Source organism: Andrographis paniculata, unplaced genomic scaffold, assembly GCF_009805555.1.
Source record: "Andrographis paniculata isolate CXL003 unplaced genomic scaffold, ASM980555v1 Contig33END, whole genome shotgun sequence".
Lineage (NCBI taxonomy): Eukaryota > Viridiplantae > Streptophyta > Magnoliopsida > Lamiales > Acanthaceae > Andrographis > Andrographis paniculata.
Genome location: NW_026137566.1, coordinates 649,131 through 673,050, shown reverse-complemented (window position 1 = coordinate 673,050; position 23,920 = coordinate 649,131). Strand labels below are relative to the sequence as shown.

Genomic DNA, 23,920 nt, shown 5'->3' with positions numbered 1-23,920 from the left:
TAAAAGAAAAATAAGATCTTATACCATATTAGAAAATGAAATTGAAATTATTATTATTTTTATTTAAAAATTCGTACATATTTATAATGACAAACAAACCATTAAAATAAGAATTCTACAATTTTTTTTTTAAAATAAGATAACTATAATAAATATAATCCACATAATAAATATTATACTCCAACACAATACAATATATAACACATAATAAATATTAATAAAATATACTACGTATAGTATAACATTAAAAAAGAAAAAAAAAATACATGATTGTGTTGTGTGCTATTACGTAGTGTTTGTTAATTCAATTTTTGAATATCGATTTCATGATATGAATAAATAGTTTTTTGCTTTAATATGTATATATTATGCATTTGAAAATTTTGTTAGTAGATATCGTAATTTTAAATTAATATTTAAAAATTTTAGACTTAAACGGATTATACAAGTTAGATCTAAGTTGACCCCATTAATAAAATGCCAATTAAAATTGCAAAATTAACCAATTTAATTAAATGGGTCAGGTTCAGATCAAAATTTTATAACCAGTTTAAAGCTGATCCGAACTTGAACCGACCCGATATGATTCGTTTTTCGGCCCTAATTGCAGCCTATGTTTGAGATGTTTTAATTTTTGTTTCCATAAAAAAAATATTTCTATATAGAAATTTTAATTTAGTACGCATTTTTTATCTTTTATACCAAAAAATAAAAAGTACATTTTTTTTGCTAGTTAATAAAAAATACAATATTTTTAATCGAAATAATTAAAATGATATAATTAAAAAATTTTAAAAAGCAAAAAATCGGATAAAATAGGGGTGTGTTTGTTTTGGGATTTAGATTTTGAGTTGGGATTTGAATAATAAAAATTTTGAATTTGAATAGTTGTATGATGTGATATAAATAAGCGTTGATGTGATATTTTAAATGTAAAATTGATTTTTAGTATAATATAAAAAATAAAAAATAAATATTTAATTTAATATTTTTAGAAAAAAAAAAAAATTGAATAATAGAAATATAATTCAATTTCCCAAACAAACTCACCCTAAAAGAAAAAACGCTGCTCTCTCTCTCTCACACACACTCTCGCGCCAGCGCCCAAAAAGAAAAATGATAATTATCCCACGCTCGAGGATACTTCACTCTCTCACACACACTACTTCCAGATACTTCCAGAGAGAGACAGAGAGAGAGAGGTGGAGAAAAGCAAAGTACGTTGCAGAGGGGAAAAAACAAAACAGTGTAGCAGAGAGCCATTAAAAGCGGTTACGGAAGGAGGAATGAAGAAGAGGCGGCAGCAGAAGAAGAAGATCATACAGTCCTTACACAGCTCGGAGACTTCGGATTGCCTGAAGTGAACACTACAGCAACAATCACAATTGCCGCCTGGATCGGTTTGAGCAATGTCGAGCGGTTTCGGTTGCAATTGTAGGCTTTCGAGGGTTTGGTTTATAATTTTTTGGATCTGAAGCATTATCGTGTTTGTTGCCTGATTTGTTGTTTATGCGTAGGGATGAGTGAATGAGACGGCGGACGGAAGGAGAAGTAATGGCGGCGGCGGCGTCAATGGCGGTGTGGCTGATTGTGGCGGTAGTGCATTTGGTGGTTTTAACCGATGCTAATATGGAAGGTTCTCTTTGCTACTTGTTGATTTGATTACCGATTCGTTTTTTCGATGATTGTTTGTTTTCATATTCTAGGTTTAGTTTGAGATTTTTCTATAGATCATTAATTTGGTTAAGTTTGGGAGAATTTATGCTTTTACTGGAATCTATGTTCAAGTGCTAACATTAAATGCTGTTGTTATCGTTTTAGGATTGCTGTATAGCCTTTTTTGGAATGCTTTTGTGGTTGTGAATTTTGGTTCCTTTTTACTGTGTTGCTGCTATTCACATTATTGAGTAATATGTCTTGACAGATGTGTATTGCCTAATTTGGGGGTGGGGGAGGGTATAAGTTTTGGAATTTAGCTTATTGTTTGTTTGTACTGGAATGGATTGAATTTGGTTTGTATTGAATGGTATTAGGGAATGTTATTCGATACCGGTGATGCTGATGATGACATTCGAAATTCGAATTGAGTTTTTGGGATGGAATTGCACATTTTATGGGAGGATTGTATTTTTGGGATCTGAATTTAGGGTTATAAGTCTTGGGATTTAACTTATTGTTTGTTTGTACTAGAATGGATTCGAATTTGGTTTGTATTGAATGGGATTAGGGTGTGTTAGTCGATACCAGTGACGCCGATGATGGGGTTCGGGTTGAGTTTTGGGATGAAATTGTACATCTTATGGGAGGATTGTATTTTTGGGATCTGAACTTCGGGTTTTTGTGTTTGATAGGTGATACTTTGCATAGTCTTAGGACGAATTTAGAGGATCCGAACAACGTGTTACAGAGCTGGGACCCGACTCTTGTGAACCCCTGCACTTGGTTCCATGTCACTTGCAACAATGATAATAGCGTGATACGAGTGTAAGGATATGTTTCGTTTATGATTATCTTGTTTCAGCAGTGTTATTACGTCTTTTAGAACTCATTTGGACTTGTGGAATGATCTGTTTCTTGCCAATTTTGTTGCCAGCGATCTTGGAAATGCCACATTATCTGGTCAATTAGCCCCTCAGCTCGGATTGTTGAAGAATTTGCAGTACTTGTATATTACAGTTACATTATTTTCATATATATATATATATACATATACATATACATATACACATATTTTGCTAATACCAGCTTGTTCCTTAATTTATACGACTGGATTGAAGATTATTTCGTCTAGTTTTTCAATAAGCTTTCAAAACAAATCATTAGATGAAGGAAATTTTATTCTACTTATGGTTAAGCATTACGGCATAGTTTGAAGTATTGCTTATAAATGGAATATTCTTTAATTTTAGTTTCAATTTCAGCTCATTTTGAAACTCCAACGAAAACCTGCAAATATACTTAATGTCAGTTTGAGGACTTTTCCAAGATTTTCTTCTTTTAGATTTCATTTAGGAGCTAAAGCTAGATTCTTCGTAACTGTAGAGTTTTCGACTGAATATCAACATTTGATTTTAGTGTGATCTGCAATCACACTAACTCAATCTTACTCGTGCAATGCAAAGTATTGTATCTTGTTTTATGCTTTCTATTTATCACATCAACCCGTGCATACGCAAGCACACGTGCACTCACCTATAAATTTCAAAAGTTTGTGAGCTCAAACCTATGCAGTTAACTCATCGTAAGCTTTTTGCCTCAAATGATCTGACATCACGCCTGTCGGTTGCTTGGTTGTGATAGGGAGCTGTACAGTAACAACATTAGTGGGCCAATTACCGGCGATCTCGGAAATCTTATCAATTTGGTGAGCTTGGACCTGTACTTGAACAGTTTCAGCGGTCCCATTCCAGACACGTTGGGCAAGCTGTAAAAATTGAGATTCCTGTGCGTGAAGTTGTTAACGAACTATCGTAGATTTATATAAATTAGTTTTTTTTATTGACTGCAAACAATACACTCAAGAAGCAGACATTGTAATGGCTGCTTGAGAGATTATAAATAATTTCTTGTTACTGAGGAATTAGGGTAAAATTGGCAATGCTTTTGGTAAGATCAGAATGCTCTGTATTGACAGCATAGGTACTTTGGAGAGTCGATGCCGTATGGCAGTAAGGAGGTGGCCTATAAGAATGTAACCACGCTAGCTCATTGCTGATTTTGCTGTGTTGATCACTGACTTGAAGAGGAATTTGTCTGCCCAAGCTTGTCCTGTGGTGCTTTTTGGTGGATCATACGGTGGAAGTATGTGCAATTCCTTTTCTGTTTTTTGGCTTTAGACTATAATTTACAGTCATTTGTTTTTTTCTTTTTTTTTTTTTTGTAAGTTTATTGCCTACATGATGAGTCTTTGACATAGTGTTGGCTGCGTGGATGAGGCTGAAGTATCCCCACATTGCCATTGGGGCGCTCGCTTCTTCAGCGCCAGTGCTTCAATTTGAGGATGCTGTGCCTCCGGTGACATTTTACGATATTGTCTCTAATGGCTTCGGAGTATGCTTTTACTTTTGCTTGTTATATTTTCCTTAGATTTGAATAGGCTCTTCTTCTGAAGTACTGTTGATTCTTTCCTCGGCAGCGTGAGAGTGTTAGCTGCTTTAATACTATAAAAGAATCATGGGATGCAGTAGAAACCGAGGCACAGAAAAGTAACGGGCTTTCTTATTTGACTGAAGCTTTTGGTTTTTGCAGGTAAGGATGTATGAACTACATTTTCTAGTTCAAATCGTTTTCTTGAAATAAGTTTATTAGTACCTGGTTAGGAGGTTTCTTCGCTGTAGCTATCTTTGTGGAATTTGTGAATGAAGTTGAATTGGCAGGAAACTGAAGAGTGTTGATGATCTTTATGACTGGCTGGAGTCGGCTTATAGTTATTTGGCAATGGCAAACTATCCATACCCGTCGGACTTTCTAATGCCGTTGCCTGGAAATCCAATTAAGGAGGTTTGATTGTCTGTTTAGTTTGTTATTTGATATTCCATCATTATGAGTGGGTGGAATTGACAGGTGTGACTTTGCTAATGTTTTCTCACTTCATGTGCACATTCTTGTATAACTTAAAAGTAATTGTTTGCTTAAATTTGTAGGCCTGCACCGAGATGGTAATGCCTATGTCTAGCAGCAGGAATGGTAGCATGTTTCCAACATACGACTATAACTACTCTTCCATGGTAGAGTGGTGTTTTGAGAGTTATCATGTCAAGCCCAGACCTAACTGGATAACTACTGAATTTGGTGGACATGTATGTGCATATATATATATGTATATAATTATATGTGCTCTTCTAATGTGATTTTCCTTGTTAGCCAACATACCAGTTAATGGAGAAAATGACAAATGTCGAACACAAGGATTATATTGTTAATTTTTTAAGTACCATAGGCTAGATTGTCACACGAGGGACTTCAAAAGTGATTAACCCTTCTTTCTTTCAATTTTTTCAATAATAAAGGGATTCAAGAAAGTCCTGGGAAACTTTGGAAGCAATATCATTTTCTCCAATGGGCTATTGGACCCCTGAAGCGGCGGAAGGTAAGATCTTTGCTGTTTATCTGTGTATGTATAATAGTCATCGACTACTGATTCTTGACAAAACTGATGATATTGTTGCAGTGTTTTGGAGTCTGTATCAGAAACCATTGTAGCTCTTGTAACATAAAAAGGTAACTGCACTAGAACCAGATTTCAATCTTTGCTGCCCTAATTAAACATCATTATTTTGCTTTTATCGTTGTTTCAATAAATATTATGCAATAAAATAAATCTTCTGGTGAAATAGGAGTTTGAGAGGTGTCTTATTCCATGCTTTTATGCATGTAGAGTTCAGTGGTGTATTTGAGTGTAATTATAAGTTTACACAGATGAACTTAGTAGTTTGGGTAGTTAGTAAGTGAGCTACTAACATTAAGGAGAGATTACGAGAGTTCAACATTTATGTCGTGTTAAAAGTTAAGCGTCAGTATGTATGGTGTTTAATTATGTGCAAATTACATTCATATTATTGTCTTGGTTGGTTGGTAGGTGCCCATCACTTGGATTTGCAACCGAAAACTGCCGAGGATCCCGACTGGCTGCTGGAGCAGAGGGCCGTCGAAGTCAAGTTGATTCTTCAGCATATCGGTGTATTCAAATTTTAAGGTATGTCGCTTCTATAATTTGAGAAAGTAGACATCATATTTAGCAAAAAAAATAAAATGTGGCAATTTCAGGCTGATGTTACTCATTCCGATATGCAAAAAATAAGTGCATTTTTTGCGAGGGACAGAGTAATATCTTTTGGTTTGTCTTGGGTTGTTTTAAAATTCAAGCCTAATAGGCCCGGCCTGATTCTGGATTGGGCTTGAAAACCCAAACCAAGGCATGACCCGGTTTCAAATTATACCGGGCCAGGCCAGCCCACATTTTTTATATTAAGTTTTAATTAAATTGTGTTTTTTTTTAATTAGAAAATAAGTTATATTAGTCTAAATTGACATAGTTAGGAAAAAATATGTTTATTGATAATTAAGAATTTTAAAAAAATTAATGCATACAAGTCCCGGGACGTAAACATGATTCTATTACTATATGCAAGAAGCTAAAACAAATGCAAAACATAAATGTAAAAGAAAAATAACGAAAAACTCCCTGTTTTATGTTCGGTGGATCATCCGACCATTCTCTCTCGTATGCATCTAAAAATATTTTAAATAGATATTAATATATGTGCATAGGAAAGAACAAAATTATATTAAAACCACTTACCATGTATTTGAAATCGAGATCGAAGGATCTTTGCGGATCCTCTAATCTCGCTATAAGCTTTACCTACAAACTCAAAACACTAAAAGCAACAAAATAAAATGCATACATGTCTCGGGACCGACGTAAAAATAAATCTATTTCTATATACATAATGCTAAATTAAATTAAATGCATCAATGTAAAAGGAAATGGACGAATTACTCCATATGATATATTCGGTCGTCCGATCATCCGGCCACTCCCTCTCATATGCATCTAAAAAGATTTAGAATAAATATTAGTATATATATGCATAGGAAAAAAATATATATATTAAAACCATCATTTACCTTGAGTTTGAAATCGGGTTCGAATGATATTTGCGGATCCTCTCGTCTCCCGTAAGCTTTACCTAATAAATAAAAACACTTAAAAAACAAGTTAGTATAAAATTTAGGAACAAAATTAATGCATGCAAGTCCCGGGATATGCAAGACAATAAAATAAATGGAAAGCGTAAATTAAAAGAAAAAGTAGGAGATACTCCCTATTATGGGATATCCTTCGAGTTCGAAGGATATTCGCCGATCCTCTCGTCTCCCATAAGCTTTACCTACAAAATAAAAACACTTAAAAAACAAGTTAGTATAAAATTTAGGAACAAAATTAATGCATGCAAGTCCCGGGATATGCAAGAAAATAAAATAAATTTAAAGCGTAAATTAAAAGAAAAAGTAGGAGACACTCCCTATTATGGGATATCCTTCGAGTTCGAAGGATATTCGCCGATCCTCTCGTCTCCCATAAGCTTTACCTACAAAATAAAAACACTTAAAAAACAAGTTAGTATAAAATTTAGGAACAAAATTAATGCATGCAAGTCCCGGGATATGCAAGAAAATAAAATAAATTTAAAGCGTAAATTAAAAGAAAAAGTAGGAGATACTCCCTATTATGGGATATCCTTAGAGTTCGAAGGATATTCGTCGATCCTCTCGTCTCCCATAAGCTTTACCTACAAAATAAAAACACTTAAAAAACAAGTTAGTATAAAATTTAGGAACAAAATTAATGCATGCAAGTCCCGGGATATGCAAGAAAATAAAACATATGAAAAGCGTAAATTAAAAGAAAAAGTAAGAGATACTCCCTATTATGGGATATCCTTCGAGTTCGAAGGATATTCGCCGATCCTCTCGTCTCCCATCCTCTCGTCTCCCATAAGCTTTACCTACAAAATAAAAACATTTAAAAAACAAGTTAGTATAAAATTTAGGAACAAAATTAATGCATGCAAGTCCCGGGATATGCAAGAAAATAAAATAAATGGAAAGCGTAAATTAAAAGAAAAAGTAGGAGATATTCCTTATTATGGGATATCCTTCGAGTTCGAAGGATATTCGCCGATCCTCTCGTCTCCCATAAGCTTTACCTACAAAATAAAAACACTTAAAAAACAAATTAGTATAAAATTTAGAAACAAAATTAATGCATGCAAGTCCCGGGATATGCAAGAAAATAAAACATATGAAAAGCGTAAATTAAAAGAAAAAGTAAGAGATACTCCCTATTATGGGATATCCTTCGAGTTCGAAGGATATTCGCCGATCCTCTCGTCTCCCATAAGCTTTACCTACAAAATAAAAACACTTAAAAAACAAGTTAGTATAAAATTTAGGAAAAAAATTAATGCATGCAAGTCTCGGGATATGCAAGAAAATAAAATAAATGGAAAGCGTAAATTAAAAGAAAAAGTAGGAGATACTCCCTATTATGAGATATCCTACGAGTTCGAAGGATATTCGCCGATCCTCTCGTCTCCCATAAGCTTTACCTACAAAATAAAAACACTTAAAAAACAAGTTAGTATAAAATTTAGGAACAAAATTAATGCATGCAAGTCCCGGGATATGCAAGAAAATAAAATAAATTTAAAGCGTAAATTAAAAGAAAAAGTAGGAGATACTCCCTATTATGGGATATCCTTCGAGTTCGAAGGATATTCGCCGATCCTCTCGTCTCCCATAAGCTTTACCTACAAAATAAAAACACTTAAAAAACAAGTTAGTATAAAATTTAGGAACAAAATTAATGCATGCAAGTCCCGGGATATGCAAGAAAATAAAATAAATTTAAAGCGTAAATTAAAAGAAAAAGTAGGAGACACTCCCTATTATGGGATATCCTTCGAGTTCGAAGGATATTCGCCGATCCTCTCGTCTCCCATAAGCTTTACCTACAAAATAAAAACACTTAAAAAACAAGTTAGTATAAAATTTAGGAACAAAATTAATGCATGCAAGTCCCGGGATATGCAAGAAAATAAAATAAAAGGAAAGCGTAAATTAAAAGAAAAAGTAGGAGATACTCCCTGTTATGGGATATCCTTCGAGTTCGAAGGATATTCGTCGATCCTCTCGTCTCCCATCCTCTCGTCTCCCATCCTCTCGTCTCCCATAAGCTTTACCTACAAAATAAAAACACTTAAAAAACAAGTTAGTATAAAATTTAGGAACAATATTAATGCATGCAAGTCCCGGGATATGCAAGAAAATAAAATAAATTTAAAGCGTAAATTAAAAGAAAAAGTAGGTGATACTCCCTATTATGGGATATCCTTCGAGTTCGAAGGATATTCGCCGATCCTCTCGTCTCCCATAAGCTTTACCTACAAAATAAAAACACTTAAAAAACAAGTTAGTATAAAATTTAGGAACAAAATTAATGCATGCAAGTCCCGGGATATGCAAGAAAATAAAATAAATGGAAAGCGTAAATTAAAAGAAAAAGTAGGAGATACTCCCTATTATGAGATATCCTTCGAGTTCGAAGGATATTCGCCGATCCTCTCGTCTCCCATAAGCTTTACCTACAAAATAAAAACACTTAAAAAACAAGTTAGTATAAAATTTAGGAACAAAATTAATGCATGCAAGTCCCGGGATATGCAAGAAAATAAAATAAATTTAAAGCGTAAATTAAAAGAAAAGGTAGGAGACACTCCCTGTTATAGGATATCCTTCGAGTTCGAAGGATATTCGCGGATCCTCGCGTTACCTTGTGCATCTAATAGCCTAGAACATAATGAACAATAATATATCAACAAGTTGAAGAATAATAATACCGAATAACTTAAGAAATTACATGATTTCAAATGAGGTATGTATGGTCTAATTAGTCAATCAAGATAAACAAACTTTCATATTAAAATCTTGAGTAATATATTAAATCAGAGATTGAAATTCAAATTACCATTTATGGTTTCCGGAACAGCCAAAGCAGCTTCTTGATCTTAAAACAGGAAGGATCGATCGATGCAAAATGATAAGCAATCGTAAGAACTCAAACTCGCAGTACATGGAGAATTAAAAGAATCAGAAATGACTCACCAAGATTGCTTCGATCGAGATCCAAGAACACTTGACCCTCGCCCTCTCCTGTAAGCAGCCCCACCCCCACCTCTTCGTAATTCATTCCTCCCCACCCCTGCCTTGCCCTGCTCCAAGGCCAACTCGTACCCCACCCCTGCCTCTTTGTAATTCATTCCTCCCCACCCCACCCCCCCTGCCTGCTCCAAGGCCAACTCGTACCCCACCCCCACCTCTTCGTAATTCATTCCTCCCCCACCCCACCTCTGCCCTGCTCCAAGACCAACTTGCACCCCATCGCATTGCAGCCCCTCCACCCAAATCATGAATATTTATAATGTATGGATTAACGGCTACTTACCTTATATAATTAAAATAACGGCTACTTACCTTATTTAGTTTTTTTTAAATTTATTTGAAAACTTACCTTATATAATTACAATAACGGCTACTTACCTTATTTAGCTTTTTTAAAATTTATTTGAAAACTTACCTTATTTAATTATAATAACGGTTACTTACCTTATTTAGCTTTTTCTAAATTTATTTGAAAACTTACCTTATTTAATTATAATAACGGCTACTTACCTTATTTAGCTTTTTTTAAATTTATTTGAAAATTTACCTTATATAATTACAATAACGGCTACTTACCTTATTTAGTTTTTTTAAATTTATTTGAAAACTTACCTTATTTAAATCTAATAACGGCTACTTACCTTATTTAAATCTAATAACGGCTACTTACCTTATTTTGCTTTTTTTTTTAATTTATTTGAAAACTTACCTTATTTCACTTTTTTTTTTTAATTTATTTGAAAACTTATCTTATTTAAAATCTCTTACCATAATTTTAATTCTTTTTTTAATTTATTTGAAAATTTACCTTATTTAACTTTTTTTTTAAAATTTATTTGAAAACTTATTTTATTTAAAATCTCTTACCATAATTTTAACTTTTTTTTAAAATTTATTTAAAATTTACCTTATTTAAATCTTTTTTTAAATTTATTTAAAAATTTACCTTATTTAAATTTCACATTTTACCATTGTACCCTCCTACCTAATAAAAAAATAATTTCTTTTTTTTTGAATATTATATGTATATATATATATTTATATTTAAATTATGTTTTATTGGTTCTATAAAAATATAATATTTTATTTATAATAAGTAATTTTATTTATATTACTAATAATATTTTAAATAGATTAATAATTTAAATTTATTTGACTGGTGTATTAATTTGTATTTTAATTTTAAAGTATTTTTTATATCATAAATTTTTATATGGTATGATACCGTACCAAATATTTTCAATATGAAAATTGCATATACTTTTAGCATTGTTGGTATAATATATATCGAAAATATCAATACAGTTTGATATTTTAGTATTTGATATCTCAGTCTATATCGATACTAAAATAATTAATTTTCTAATATATTCTTAAAATTGTAAAATAATTTTTAGTTTTTTATATTTCAGCGTAAAATATTATATTCTGATACCATACATGTAATTCGATTAGAAATGATTCGATACTGTATTCGGATAAGACCGAACTATATTGTAGACCATACATGCAATTTCCGTTAGTTTTTTAACGGTGGGACCAAAATTGATAAAATTGTTTATAATGAGACTAAAATTGATTGAAATTGTTTATATTGAGACCAAAATTGACGAGTTGTTTATATTGGGACCAAAATTGATAAATTTTGGTTATATTGGGACCAAAATTGATGAATTTTTTATATTTGGGCCAAAATTGATTAATTTTGATTATATTGGGACCAAAATTGATTTTTTCCCATTTTTTTTTATAGAAATTTTGATTTATTTATTTAATTGTTCAGTAATTTTATTGATTTGTACTGCTTATTTTTATTATGTAAATTGATTGTTTTGAAAATCCTATGACTTCAATGTCATAATTTTACATAGTACAATAATTTGATCATTCTTACGGGTAAGTTTGATTATTTTAAAAAGTGGCCTATTGGCTTATAGATACAATTTGAACATGTTTCTAGGATCTAAATTTCTAATATGCATTATTTATAGGTAAATTCTATAATTAATCGAATTAAGAAGGACGCCTAAAAATTTGTGGTCGGGCATGGGCCCGGGCTGTCCATGCTAGGGTTCGGTCGAGTGGAGTCGGTGCCTCTTTATTTTATTTTATTTTTAATTTCATTATTTGAATTTTTTGTTTTTTCAAAAAAATTATAAATATCTCATAAAATTTATTTGAATAGAAAACTTAAATCAAATATTTTCAAATCAATCTCAAAGAAATGAAAAATCTTACTTTTATATAGAAATTTTAGCTAGAAATTTTGAAATATTTTATAAACAATAAAAAATTAAGTATTTGAGGTTTATTCGATCATGATTTTGAATAGAAATCAATATTATTCATATTTTCAATAAAAAAAATACATTTTTTATATAAAAATATTATATTAAAATGCTATTTTAATAAAAATTAAAATTAATAATATTTTATTTTAAATCAATTTCAAATCAAAATCAAATAAAGTTTATGAAATATTTTGTACAAATGGATAGATATATTTAATTTTTTTAAAAAAATATTATTCATCGATAATATCAAAATTTTCAATATATATATATATAAACAAAGCCTATGTTATTTAAGGTGGTGGAACAATTCAGTTGGCCAGCCACAATGACGAACCTACCTTCCCAATTTTGAAAAGCAAAATTGTTCAATAGTTCAAATGGGTATATTTCTTCAATCAAAAATTTTCAAATTTTATTATTTAAATTCTGTGTTTTCTATATATTTTTTTTATCTCATAAAATTTTCAATTTTTACACTTGAAAATAATACTCCATCTGTCTCATAATTAAATATACAAATTTGTTTTTTGCACGTAGTTTTAGAAATATTAGTATTATATTTGGAGTAGGAATAAAATAAAAATGACTAAAATAACCTTATTAGTATTTGTGATACAAAGGTAATGATATTTGTGTAATATATTGTAAGTTGAAGAATATTTATAATGTTATGTAGATAGTACAGTTACTAAAAAAAATGGATATTTTGTTATGAGACGGACTAAAATAAAAAAATGAATACTTTATTATTGAACGGAGGGAATAATAATAATAATATTGTTGGAGCCGCGGCTTGTTAGTAGCTTAATACTTTTTTTCTTTTTTGTATATTTACTATAGTAAAAATGATTCATATATACACATTAGAATACTCATAAATTTTATAAAAACATATATTTTTAAAATATCAGAATTATTTGATATATTTTGCTAATTAATAAAAAATTATTATTTTTAATATATTATAAAACAAAAGAATATATTAAGTCTGATATTTGAAAATATTATTATTAATAGTAATTTTTTAAAAAATATCAAATTAAATCTTGATCCAATTTAAAAACGCATCACATTGAAGATTTTAGTGTTAGTAAAACTTTTATTTGAAATACAAAACAAACATACTTTGTGTCTCAATTTAAAACAATTCACCATATATACTGATTTTTTTTATGACATCGTAATAGTAAATGTTACTATTCGAATGTGCTTGATAAATTTCGGCATCACAAGTTTACCATATACTATTAGATTATTTTAGATGATTGGTGGCCAAATTTAGTTATAATTGTTCGCAAACTGTTTTTTAGTCCCGTAACTGGACCCCCTTATCATTTTAGTCCCGCAAGTGGAGCATGTCGCAAACTAGTCTTAACAGTGGAAAATTTTCGATGTTTTAGTCCTCTAGCGTCGGAGACGCCTGCGTGGCTCGCCAAAATTCACGTGTCCGCCAGGTGTTCCGCCAGGTCAGCGACACGTGGCGGACACGTAAATTTTTTTTTTTTTAATTTTTTTTTTCAATTGACTTAAATAAAAAAAATAAAAAAACAAATAAAATTAAAAATAAATTTAAAAAAAATGAAAAAAAAAATGATAAAATCCACGTGTCCGGCAGGTCAGCGACACCTAGTGTACACGTGGCCTCCGGCAAGCCACGTGGGCGTCTTCGGCGCCGGAGGACTAAAAATGAAAAAAAAAATGATAAAATCCACGTTGGACATTGCCGTTTTTGTTCGTCTCATTATGTACGTGTTATTCTCCAAATCTGTTTTGGTTAAATTTTCGGCTCAACCTACAAATCCTGGAGACGTGGGAGTTTGAACTCGTAACCTCACAGTTACGAGCTTATGTTCAGTAAAATGTGTAAGAGATTTTTTATATTTTTTTGTCTAATAACTTTATTTATAAAGTAATTGTATGTTTGTAATTTAAGTAAAAAGTAAGGGTATTTTAATATTAGTATATGATAATTTTTTTTAAATATGAAATAATTAATTATGAATAAGACAAATAAAAATGGTATAAAAAGTTACTTTGAGTTGGAATGAGAGAATAATATTTCATTAGTTAATGAAAATATAAGAAATTTTAATATTTTTGTCATTTGACTTTAAATAATTATAAGTATAATAATATATTTGTAATTTAAGTAGAAATTAATGAATGATTATTTTTATAAAATAGATACTTTTAAGTAAAATATAAAAAAAAAGTAAAAAAAATATTTTAAGTTAGAACATAAATATTATAATTTTTTTTAATTAAATTGGATTATTATTTAAATTAAAATTTAAATAAAAACTAAAACCATACAAATCAGTTATTATTGTTATAATTACTATTGGTTCTTATGTTTTTTTTCTTTTTTATATATATAAAAGTTCTGAAAATTTTATGTTGTTTCATATTTTACATATAAATATATATTTAATGCGATATTTTAAATAATTATTATTTTTATAATATTATATATAATTTGATAAAAAAAAATAAAATTCAATAAAAAATATGATTTGTATCCAAACTTAAAAAGAGAACTTTTTTTTGAATAAAAAGTTTGAATAAAATTTTGGTTTGTTATTTGTAAAGTTTTAGCTTTGAATAGTAAAATTTGAATTGAAATACTTATTTGATATGAAATAAATATACATTGTTTGGTCCGTCGTTGCTGTCGTCGCTCCCGATTGAGTTCATGTTCTCACGCATAAAAGTTGTTTGTTCGACGTCGCCTTTGCCACTCTGAACTAAGTTATTTCTCTCAAAAGCTGGCAGAAACTCTAACGCAAATACAAATAACAGTTGTTTGGTCCGTCGTTGCCGCCGCCGCTTTTGACTGAGCTTCTGTTTTGGAACTCATCCGACGTTGCCTCTCTCACTCTCAACCAAGCTTATGTTCTCGAACACAGACTAAAATTCTAATACAAACGCAAATAACAATTGTTTTGTCCATCGTTGCTGTCGTCGCTCCCGACTGAGCTTTTGTTCTCGTATATAATAGTTGCTCATCCGACATTGTCTCCGTCTATCTAAAGGAAACTTCTGTTCTCAAACGCAGGTTCAAACTTTAAGACAAACACAAATTCCAATGCAAAATGCAGACATATCTCGAAATCGGAGACCTCCGGGTGCATTCTAAGTTGAATGTATTTGAATAAACGAAGGTTACCAAGCTATGTCTATTTAAAAGAAAAATAAGATCTTATACCATATTAGAAAATGAAATTGAAATTATTATTATTTTTATTTAAAAATTCGTACATATTTATAATGACAAACAAACCATTAAAATAAGAATTCTACAATTTTTTTTTAAAATAAGATAACTATAATAAATATAATCCACATAATAAATATTATACTCCAACACAATACAATATATAACACATAATAAATATTAATAAAATATACTACGTATAGTATAACATTAAAAAAGAAAAAAAAAATACATGATTGTGTTGTGTGCTATTACGTAGTGTTTGTTAATTCAATTTTTGAATATCGATTTCATGATATGAATAAATAGTTTTTTGCTTTAATATGTATATATTATGCATTTGAAAATTTTGTTAGTAGATATCGTAATTTTAAATTAATATTTAAAAATTTTAGACTTAAACGGATTATACAAGTTAGATCTAAGTTGACCCCATTAATAAAATGCCAATTAAAATTGCAAAATTAACCAATTTAATTAAATGGGTCAGGTTCAGATCAAAATTTTATAACCAGTTTAAAGCTGATCCGAACTTGAACCGACCCGATATGATTCGTTTTTCGGCCCTAATTGCAGCCTATGTTTGAGATGTTTTAATTTTTGTTTCCATAAAAAAAATATTTCTATATAGAAATTTTAATTTAGTACGCATTTTTTATCTTTTATACCAAAAAATAAAAAGTACATTTTTTTTGCTAGTTAATAAAAAATACAATATTTTTAATCGAAATAATTAAAATGATATAATTAAAAAATTTTAAAAAGCAAAAAATCGGATAAAATAGGGGTGTGTTTGTTTTGGGATTTAGATTTTGAGTTGGGATTTGAATAATAAAAATTTTGAATTTGAATAGTTGTATGATGTGATATAAATAAGCGTTGATGTGATATTTTAAATGTAAAATTGATTTTTAGTATAATATAAAAAATAAAAAATAAATATTTAATTTAATATTTTTAGAAAAAAAAAAAATTGAATAATAGAAATATAATTCAATTTCCCAAACAAACTCACCCTAAAAGAAAAAACGCTGCTCTCTCTCTCTCACACACACTCTCGCGCCAGCGCCCAAAAAGAAAAATGATAATTATCCCACGCTCGAGGATACTTCACTCTCTCACACACACTACTTCCAGATACTTCCAGAGAGAGACAGAGAGAGAGAGGTGGAGAAAAGCAAAGTACGTTGCAGAGGGGAAAAAACAAAACAGTGTAGCAGAGAGCCATTAAAAGCGGTTACGGAAGGAGGAATGAAGAAGAGGCGGCAGCAGAAGAAGAAGATCATACAGTCCTTACACAGCTCGGAGACTTCGGATTGCCTGAAGTGAACACTACAGCAACAATCACAATTGCCGCCTGGATCGGTTTGAGCAATGTCGAGCGGTTTCGGTTGCAATTGTAGGCTTTCGAGGGTTTGGTTTATAATTTTTTGGATCTGAAGCATTATCGTGTTTGTTGCCTGATTTGTTGTTTATGCGTAGGGATGAGTGAATGAGACGGCGGACGGAAGGAGAAGTAATGGCGGCGGCGGCGTCAATGGCGGTGTGGCTGATTGTGGCGGTAGTGCATTTGGTGGTTTTAACCGATGCTAATATGGAAGGTTCTCTTTGCTACTTGTTGATTTGATTACCGATTCGTTTTTTCGATGATTGTTTGTTTTCATATTCTAGGTTTAGTTTGAGATTTTTCTATAGATCATTAATTTGGTTAAGTTTGGGAGAATTTATGCTTTTACTGGAATCTATGTTCAAGTGCTAACATTAAATGCTGTTGTTATCGTTTTAGGATTGCTGTATAGCCTTTTTTGGAATGCTTTTGTGGTTGTGAATTTTGGTTCCTTTTTACTGTGTTGCTGCTATTCACATTATTGAGTAATATGTCTTGACAGATGTGTATTGCCTAATTTGGGGGTGGGGGAGGGTATAAGTTTTGGAATTTAGCTTATTGTTTGTTTGTACTGGAATGGATTGAATTTGGTTTGTATTGAATGGTATTAGGGAATGTTATTCGATACCGGTGATGCTGATGATGACATTCGAAATTCGAATTGAGTTTTTGGGATGGAATTGCACATTTTATGGGAGGATTGTATTTTTGGGATCTGAATTTAGGGTTATAAGTCTTGGGATTTAACTTATTGTTTGTTTGTACTAGAATGGATTCGAATTTGGTTTGTATTGAATGGGATTAGGGTGTGTTAGTCGATACCAGTGACGCCGATGATGGGGTTCGGGTTGAGTTTTGGGATGAAATTGTACATCTTATGGGAGGATTGTATTTTTGGGATCTGAACTTCGGGTTTTTGTGTTTGATAGGTGATACTTTGCATAGTCTTAGGACGAATTTAGAGGATCCGAACAACGTGTTACAGAGCTGGGACCCGACTCTTGTGAACCCCTGCACTTGGTTCCATGTCACTTGCAACAATGATAATAGCGTGATACGAGTGTAAGGATATGTTTCGTTTATGATTATCTTGTTTCAGCAGTGTTATTACGTCTTTTAGAACTCATTTGGACTTGTGGAGTGATCTGTTTCTTGCCAATTTTGTTGCCAGCGATCTTGTTAGCCAACATACCAGTGAATGTGATTTTCCTTGTTAGCCAACATACCAGTGAATGGAGAAAATGACAAATGTCGAACACAAGGATTATATTGTTAATTTTTTAAGTACTATAGGCTAGATTGTCACACGAGGGACTTCAAAAGTGATTAACCCTTCTTTCTTTCAATTTTTTCAATAATAAAGGGATTCAAGAAAGTCCTGGGAAACTTTGGAAGCAATATCATTTTCTCCAATGGGCTATTGGACCCCTGAAGCGGCGGAAGGTAAGATCTTTGCTGTTTATCTGTGTATGTATAATAGTCATCGACTACTGATTCTTGACAAAACTGATGATATTGTTGCAGTGTTTTGGAGTCTGTATCAGAAACCATTGTAGCTCTTGTAACATAAAAAGGTAACTGCACTAGAACCAGGTTTCAATCTTTGCTGCCCTAATTAAACATCATTATTTTGCTTTTATCGTTGTTTCAATAAATATTATGCAATAAAATAAATCTTCTGGTGAAATAGGAGTTTGAGAGGTGTCTTATTCCATGCTTTTATGCATGTAGAGTTCAGTGGTGTATTTGAGTGTAATTATAAGTTTACACAGATGAACTTAGTAGTTTGGGTAGTTAGTAAGTGAGCTACTAACATTAAGGAGAGATTACGAGAGTTCAACATTTATGTCGTGTTAAAAGTTAAGCGTCAGTATGTATGGTGTTTAATTATGTGCAAATTACATTCATATTATTGTCTTGGTTGGTTGGTAGGTGCCCATCACTTGGATTTGCAACCGAAAACTGCCGAGGATCCCGACTGGCTGCTGGAGCAGAGGGCCGTCGAAGTCAAGTTGATTCTTCAGCATATCGGTGTATTCAAATTTTAAGGTATGTCGCTTCTATAATTTGAGAAAGTAGACATCATATTTAGCAAAAAAAAATAAAATGTGGCAATTTCAGGCTGATGTTACTCATTCCGACATGCAAAAAATAAGTGCATTTTTTGCGAGGAACAGAGTAATATCTTTTGGTTTGTCTTGGGTTGTTTTAAAATTCAAGCCTAATAGGCCCGGCCTGATTCTGGATTGGGCTTGAAAACCCAAACCAAGGCATAACCCGGTTTCAAATTATACCGGGCCAGGCCAGCCCACATTTTTTATATTAAGTTTTAATTAAATTTTGTGTTTTTTTTAATTAGAAAATAAGTTATATTAGTCTAAATTGACATAGTTAGGAAAAAATATGTTTATTGATAATTAAGAATTTTAAAAAAATTAATGCATACAAGTCCCGGGACGTAAACATGATTCTATTACTATATGCAAGAAGCTAAAACAAATGCAAAACATAAATGTAAAAGAAAAATAACGAAAAACTCCCTGTTATATGTTCGGTGGATCATCCGACCATTCTCTCTCGTATGCATCTAAAAATATTTCAAATAGATATTAATATATGTGCATAGGAAAGAACAAAATTATATTAAAACCACTTACCATGTGTTTGAAATCGAGATCGAAGGATCTTTGCGGATCCTCTAATCTCGCTATAAGCTTTACCTACAAACTCAAAACGCTAAAAGCAACAAAATAAAATGCATACATGTCTCGGGACCGACGTAAAAATAAATCTATTTCTATATACATAATGCTAAATTAAATTAAATGCATCAATGTAAAAGGAAAGGGACGAATTACTCCATATGATATATTCGGTCGTCCGATCATCCGGCCACTCCCTCTCGTATGCATCTAAAAAGATTTAGAATAAATATTAGTATATATATGCATAGGAAAAAATAAAAAAATATTAAAACCATCATTTACCTTGAGTTTGAAATCGGATTCGAATGATATTTGCGGATCCTCTCGTCTCCCGTAAGCTTTACCTAATAAATAAAAACACTTAAAAAACAAGTTAGTATAAAATTTAGGAACAAAATTAATGCATGCAAGTCCCGGGATATGCAAGAAAATAAAATAAATGGAAAGCGTAAATTAAAAGAAAAAGTAGGAGATACTCCCTATTATGAGATATCCTTCGAGTTCGAAGGATATTCGCCGATCCTCTCGTCTCCCATAAGCTTTACCTACAAAATAAAAACACTTAAAAAACAAGTTAGTATAAAATTTAGGAACAAAATTAATGCATGCAAGTCCCGGGATATGCAAGAAAATAAAATAAATTTAAAGCGTAAATTAAAAGAAAAGGTAGGAGACACTCCCTGTTATAGGATATCCTTCGAGTTCGAAGGATATTCGCGGATCCTCGCGTTACCTTGTGCATCTAATAGCCTAGAACATAATGAACAATAATATATCAACAAGTTGAAGAATAATAATACCGAATAACTTAAGAAATTACATGATTTCAAATGAGGTATGTATGGTCTAATTAGTCAATCAAGATAAACAAACTTTCATATTAAAATCTTGAGTAATATATTAAATCAGAGATTGAAATTCAAATTACCATTTATGGTTTCCGGAACAGCCAAAGCAGCTTCTTGATCTTAAAACAGGAAGGATCGATCGATGCAAAATGATAAGCAATCGTAAGAACTCAAACTCGCAGTACATGGAGAATTAAAAGAATCAGAAATGACTCACCAAGATTGCTTCGATCGAGATCCAAGAACACTTGACCCTCGCCCTCTCCTGTAAGCAGCCCCACCCCCACCTCTTCGTAATTCATTCCTCCCCACCCCTGCCTTGCCCTGCTCCAAGGCCAACTCGTACCCCACCCCTGCCTCTTTGTAATTCATTCCTCCCCACCCCACCCCCCCTGCCTGCTCCAAGGCCAACTCGTACCCCACCCCCACCTCTTCGTAATTCATTCCTCCCCCACCCCACCTCTGCCCTGCTCCAAGACCAACTTGCACCCCATCGCATTGCAGCCCCTCCACCCAAATCATGAATATTTATAATGTATGGATTAACGGCTACTTACCTTATATAATTAAAATAACGGCTACTTACCTTATTTAGTTTTTTTTAAATTTATTTGAAAACTTACCTTATATAATTACAATAACGGCTACTTACCTTATTTAGCTTTTTTAAAATTTATTTGAAAACTTACCTTATTTAATTATAATAACGGTTACTTACCTTATTTAGCTTTTTTTTAAATTTATTTGAAAACTTACCTTATTTAATTATAATAACGGCTACTTACCTTATTTAGCTTTTTTTAAATTTATTTGAAAATTTACCTTATATAATTACAATAACGGCTACTTACCTTATTTAGTTTTTTTTAAATTTATTTGAAAACTTACCTTATTTAAATCTAATAACGGCTACTTACCTTATTTAAATCTAATAACGGCTACTTACCTTATTTTGCTTTTTTTTTAAATTTATTTGAAAACTTACCTTATTTCACTCTTTTTTTTTAATTTATTTGAAAACTTATCTTATTTAAAATCTCTTACCATAATTTTAATTCTTTTTTTAATTTATTTGAAAACTTACCTTATTTAACTTTTTTTCTAAAATTTATTTGAAAACTTGTTTTATTTAAAATCTCTTACCATAATTTTAACTTTTTTTTTAAATTTATTTAAAATTTACCTTATTTAAATCTTTTTTTAAATTTATTTAAAAACTTACCTTATTTAAATTTCACATTTTACCATTGTACCCTCCTACCTAATAAAAAAATAATTTCTTTTTTTTAATATTATATGTGTATATATATATTTATATTTAAATTATGTTTTATTGGTTCTATAAAAATATAATATTTTATTTATAATAATTAATTTTATTTATATTTAATTATATTACTAATAATATTTTAAATAGATTAATAATTTAAATTTATTTGACTGGTGTATTAATTTGTATTTTAATTTTAAAGTATTTTTTTATATTATATATGAAAAATAAAATTTAAAGTATTTTTTTATATCATAAATTTATATATGGTATGATACCGTACCAAATATTTTTAATATGAAAATTGCATATACTTTTAGCATTGTTGGTATAATATATACCGAAAATATAAATTCAGTTTGATATTTTAGTATTTGATATCTCGGTCTATATCAATAATTTAGTATATCGATACTAAAATAATTAATTTTCTAATATATTTTTTAAATTGTAAAATAATTTTGTTTTTTATATTTCAGCGTAAAATATTATATTCTGATACCATACATGTAATTTGATTAGAAATTACTCGATACTGTATTCGGATAAGACCGAACTATATTGTATACCACACCAAATTTTTTGGTATATTAAAAAAAATATCCATACCATACAAAATAAAAATTCGGTATACTGAAATTTGGCATTTTCTGTATTTTTTAGTATGGTATGTGTTATTTCTGTAATTCAGTATTTTTTCATTTATATATTCAGTATACCAAATTATTGGTACAATATCTCATTATGATAAAATAGCATACTAAAAATTTTGGTACGATATATAAAATATGCGTTATAATTTTTAGTATGTAATATCGAACTATCCCTACCAACAATCAAATTCGAAAAATTTGATGTTTTGTTTATATTAAAAATTTTAGTATTACTGTTGTTATTTTTGTATTTAAATTATTAAAAAAAAAAATTTTATCTAATTGCATACTTTACAATCAATATAATAATATTTTTTAAAAAAATCAATAAATAAAAAATTTAATTTAAATAAAATAAAATAAAATATTTCAACTTTTATTTCAATATTTCATCAAATAAAATAGTTAAAATAACATTTTATTACATATATTACACTAACTAATCACACTAATTAACTATATAAACCAAATTTTCTTAAACTCCGCGCAAAAAAGAAACGCAACTAATTTTGCGGGACGGAGGGAGTATATATTTTGTATAAAACTATATATATTATATTTTTTTAATATAAATCGAAAACCGTATTAAAAGTTTTTTTATTAGAAAAAATCTAATTTGGTGAAAAATTAAATAAAGTTTACGAAAAAAATGGATGTAAAGTTTAATTTATCATAATAAATAAAACTCGTGAAAGGATAATTATCTCGTTTAAAATATTAAAAATCCAAATTCTTCAATTAATTTGCAAAACAAAACTCCGTCGTCGCCACGCGTGGCCTCGTTCTTCAGCGGCGGTCCGAACTATCGAACCTCCGAGATTCTCAAGCCGGATATGATCGGAGGCCTCGAGAACGTCAAGCGAGAGCTCCAAGAGGTACCATATTATCACTACCCCTCGCCGCGCCTCACTGTCGTCCGATCATCCGGCCACTCTCTCTCGTGTGCATTTAAAAAGATTTAAATAAATATTAGTATATATGTATAGGAAACATCAAAATAATATTAAAACCACTTCCGTTGGGTTTCAAATCGAATTCGAAGTATGTTTGCGGATTCTCTCGTCTCCCATAGAGAGAGAACGTAATTCAGAATAACTTTTGTTCTGAAATTAAAAAAAACAAGAGAAAACAACAATCTTGATCAAGATACTAATGTGAAAGGGAATATAGCAAAACTCTTAAAGTTAAGCGTGTGTATGTGAAAGAACTCTAATAAAACAAGAACTCACTTTGTCATAGAAAACACAATTTTATAAAAGAAAGAGCAGAGGAAAAAAAAAAAAAAAAAAGAAAAAGAATTTAGGGCATAGGCCTTATTAAGAAACATCAAGAAGTTTAAACCCTAAATTCCTTCGGGTTTTGTTTTCTTCATCGTCGATTAGTCCTTAATATTATTGCCACTTTATAAATAAAAAGAGTTTCAATATCAAATATTCAACACTTTTTTAAAGTATAAAAACTTAAACTCAAATACTATTTGATTTGACTTTCAAATAATAATAATAATTAATAAATAACTATTCTATGTCATACTCATATGCAATTCTTGAGAAGACCACTAGGCCTATTTTTAAACATGACGGTCGAATAAGGGATGATTTAATAGTGTAGAATGAATTTAAATTTTCGATATCTTCGTCATATATGATTCATTTTGTGTGAATTTTTTAAATTTATTCTTATCCTAAATGCACAAAGAAGATGTTATGAATTGAAATGCATACGAGACCAAGACCAACATTTTTCTTATAAAAAATTAAAAATAGCACAAGAATGATAAAAGAATACAAAAAGATGCTAAAATGGATCATTGTTAAAATTGT

General features: G+C 30.5%; 1 protein-coding gene, 2 long non-coding RNA genes and 1 pseudogene across 4 annotated transcripts; 2 read left to right on the top strand and 2 right to left on the bottom strand.

Annotated features, from left to right (window-relative positions):
• The first annotated feature begins 1,051 nt into the window (after nucleotides 1-1,051).
• Nucleotides 1,052-15,181, top strand: LOC127248326 (uncharacterized; annotated as a pseudogene).
• LOC127248327 (uncharacterized) lies at nucleotides 8,048-20,267 on the top strand. 2 transcript variants are annotated; one of them, XM_051270613.1, is made up of 2 exons: nucleotides 8,048-9,069; nucleotides 19,993-20,267. In XM_051270613.1, the coding sequence occupies exons 1-2, from the start codon at nucleotides 8,191-8,193 to the stop codon at nucleotides 20,095-20,097; spliced, it is 984 nt and encodes a 327-aa protein (XP_051126570.1). In that variant the 5' UTR covers nucleotides 8,048-8,190; the 3' UTR covers nucleotides 20,098-20,267. The 2 variants fall into 2 exon arrangements, with proteins under 2 accessions (XP_051126570.1, XP_051126569.1); XM_051270612.1 differs by lacking the exon at nucleotides 19,993-20,267 and adding an exon at nucleotides 9,271-9,545.
• Nucleotides 8,999-9,971, bottom strand: LOC127248336 (uncharacterized). Its single transcript, XR_007838060.1, has 4 exons — nucleotides 9,882-9,971; nucleotides 9,670-9,809; nucleotides 9,533-9,571; nucleotides 8,999-9,354 (listed from the first exon to the last, which is right to left on the bottom strand). It is a non-coding gene; the product is annotated as an uncharacterized LOC127248336 (long non-coding RNA).
• On the bottom strand, nucleotides 18,940-20,693 carry LOC127248337 (uncharacterized). Its single transcript, XR_007838061.1, has 6 exons — nucleotides 20,604-20,693; nucleotides 20,392-20,531; nucleotides 20,255-20,293; nucleotides 19,609-20,076; nucleotides 19,279-19,533; nucleotides 18,940-19,208 (listed from the first exon to the last, which is right to left on the bottom strand). It is a non-coding gene; the product is annotated as an uncharacterized LOC127248337 (long non-coding RNA).
• Between the last annotated feature and the right edge of the window lie 3,227 nt (nucleotides 20,694-23,920).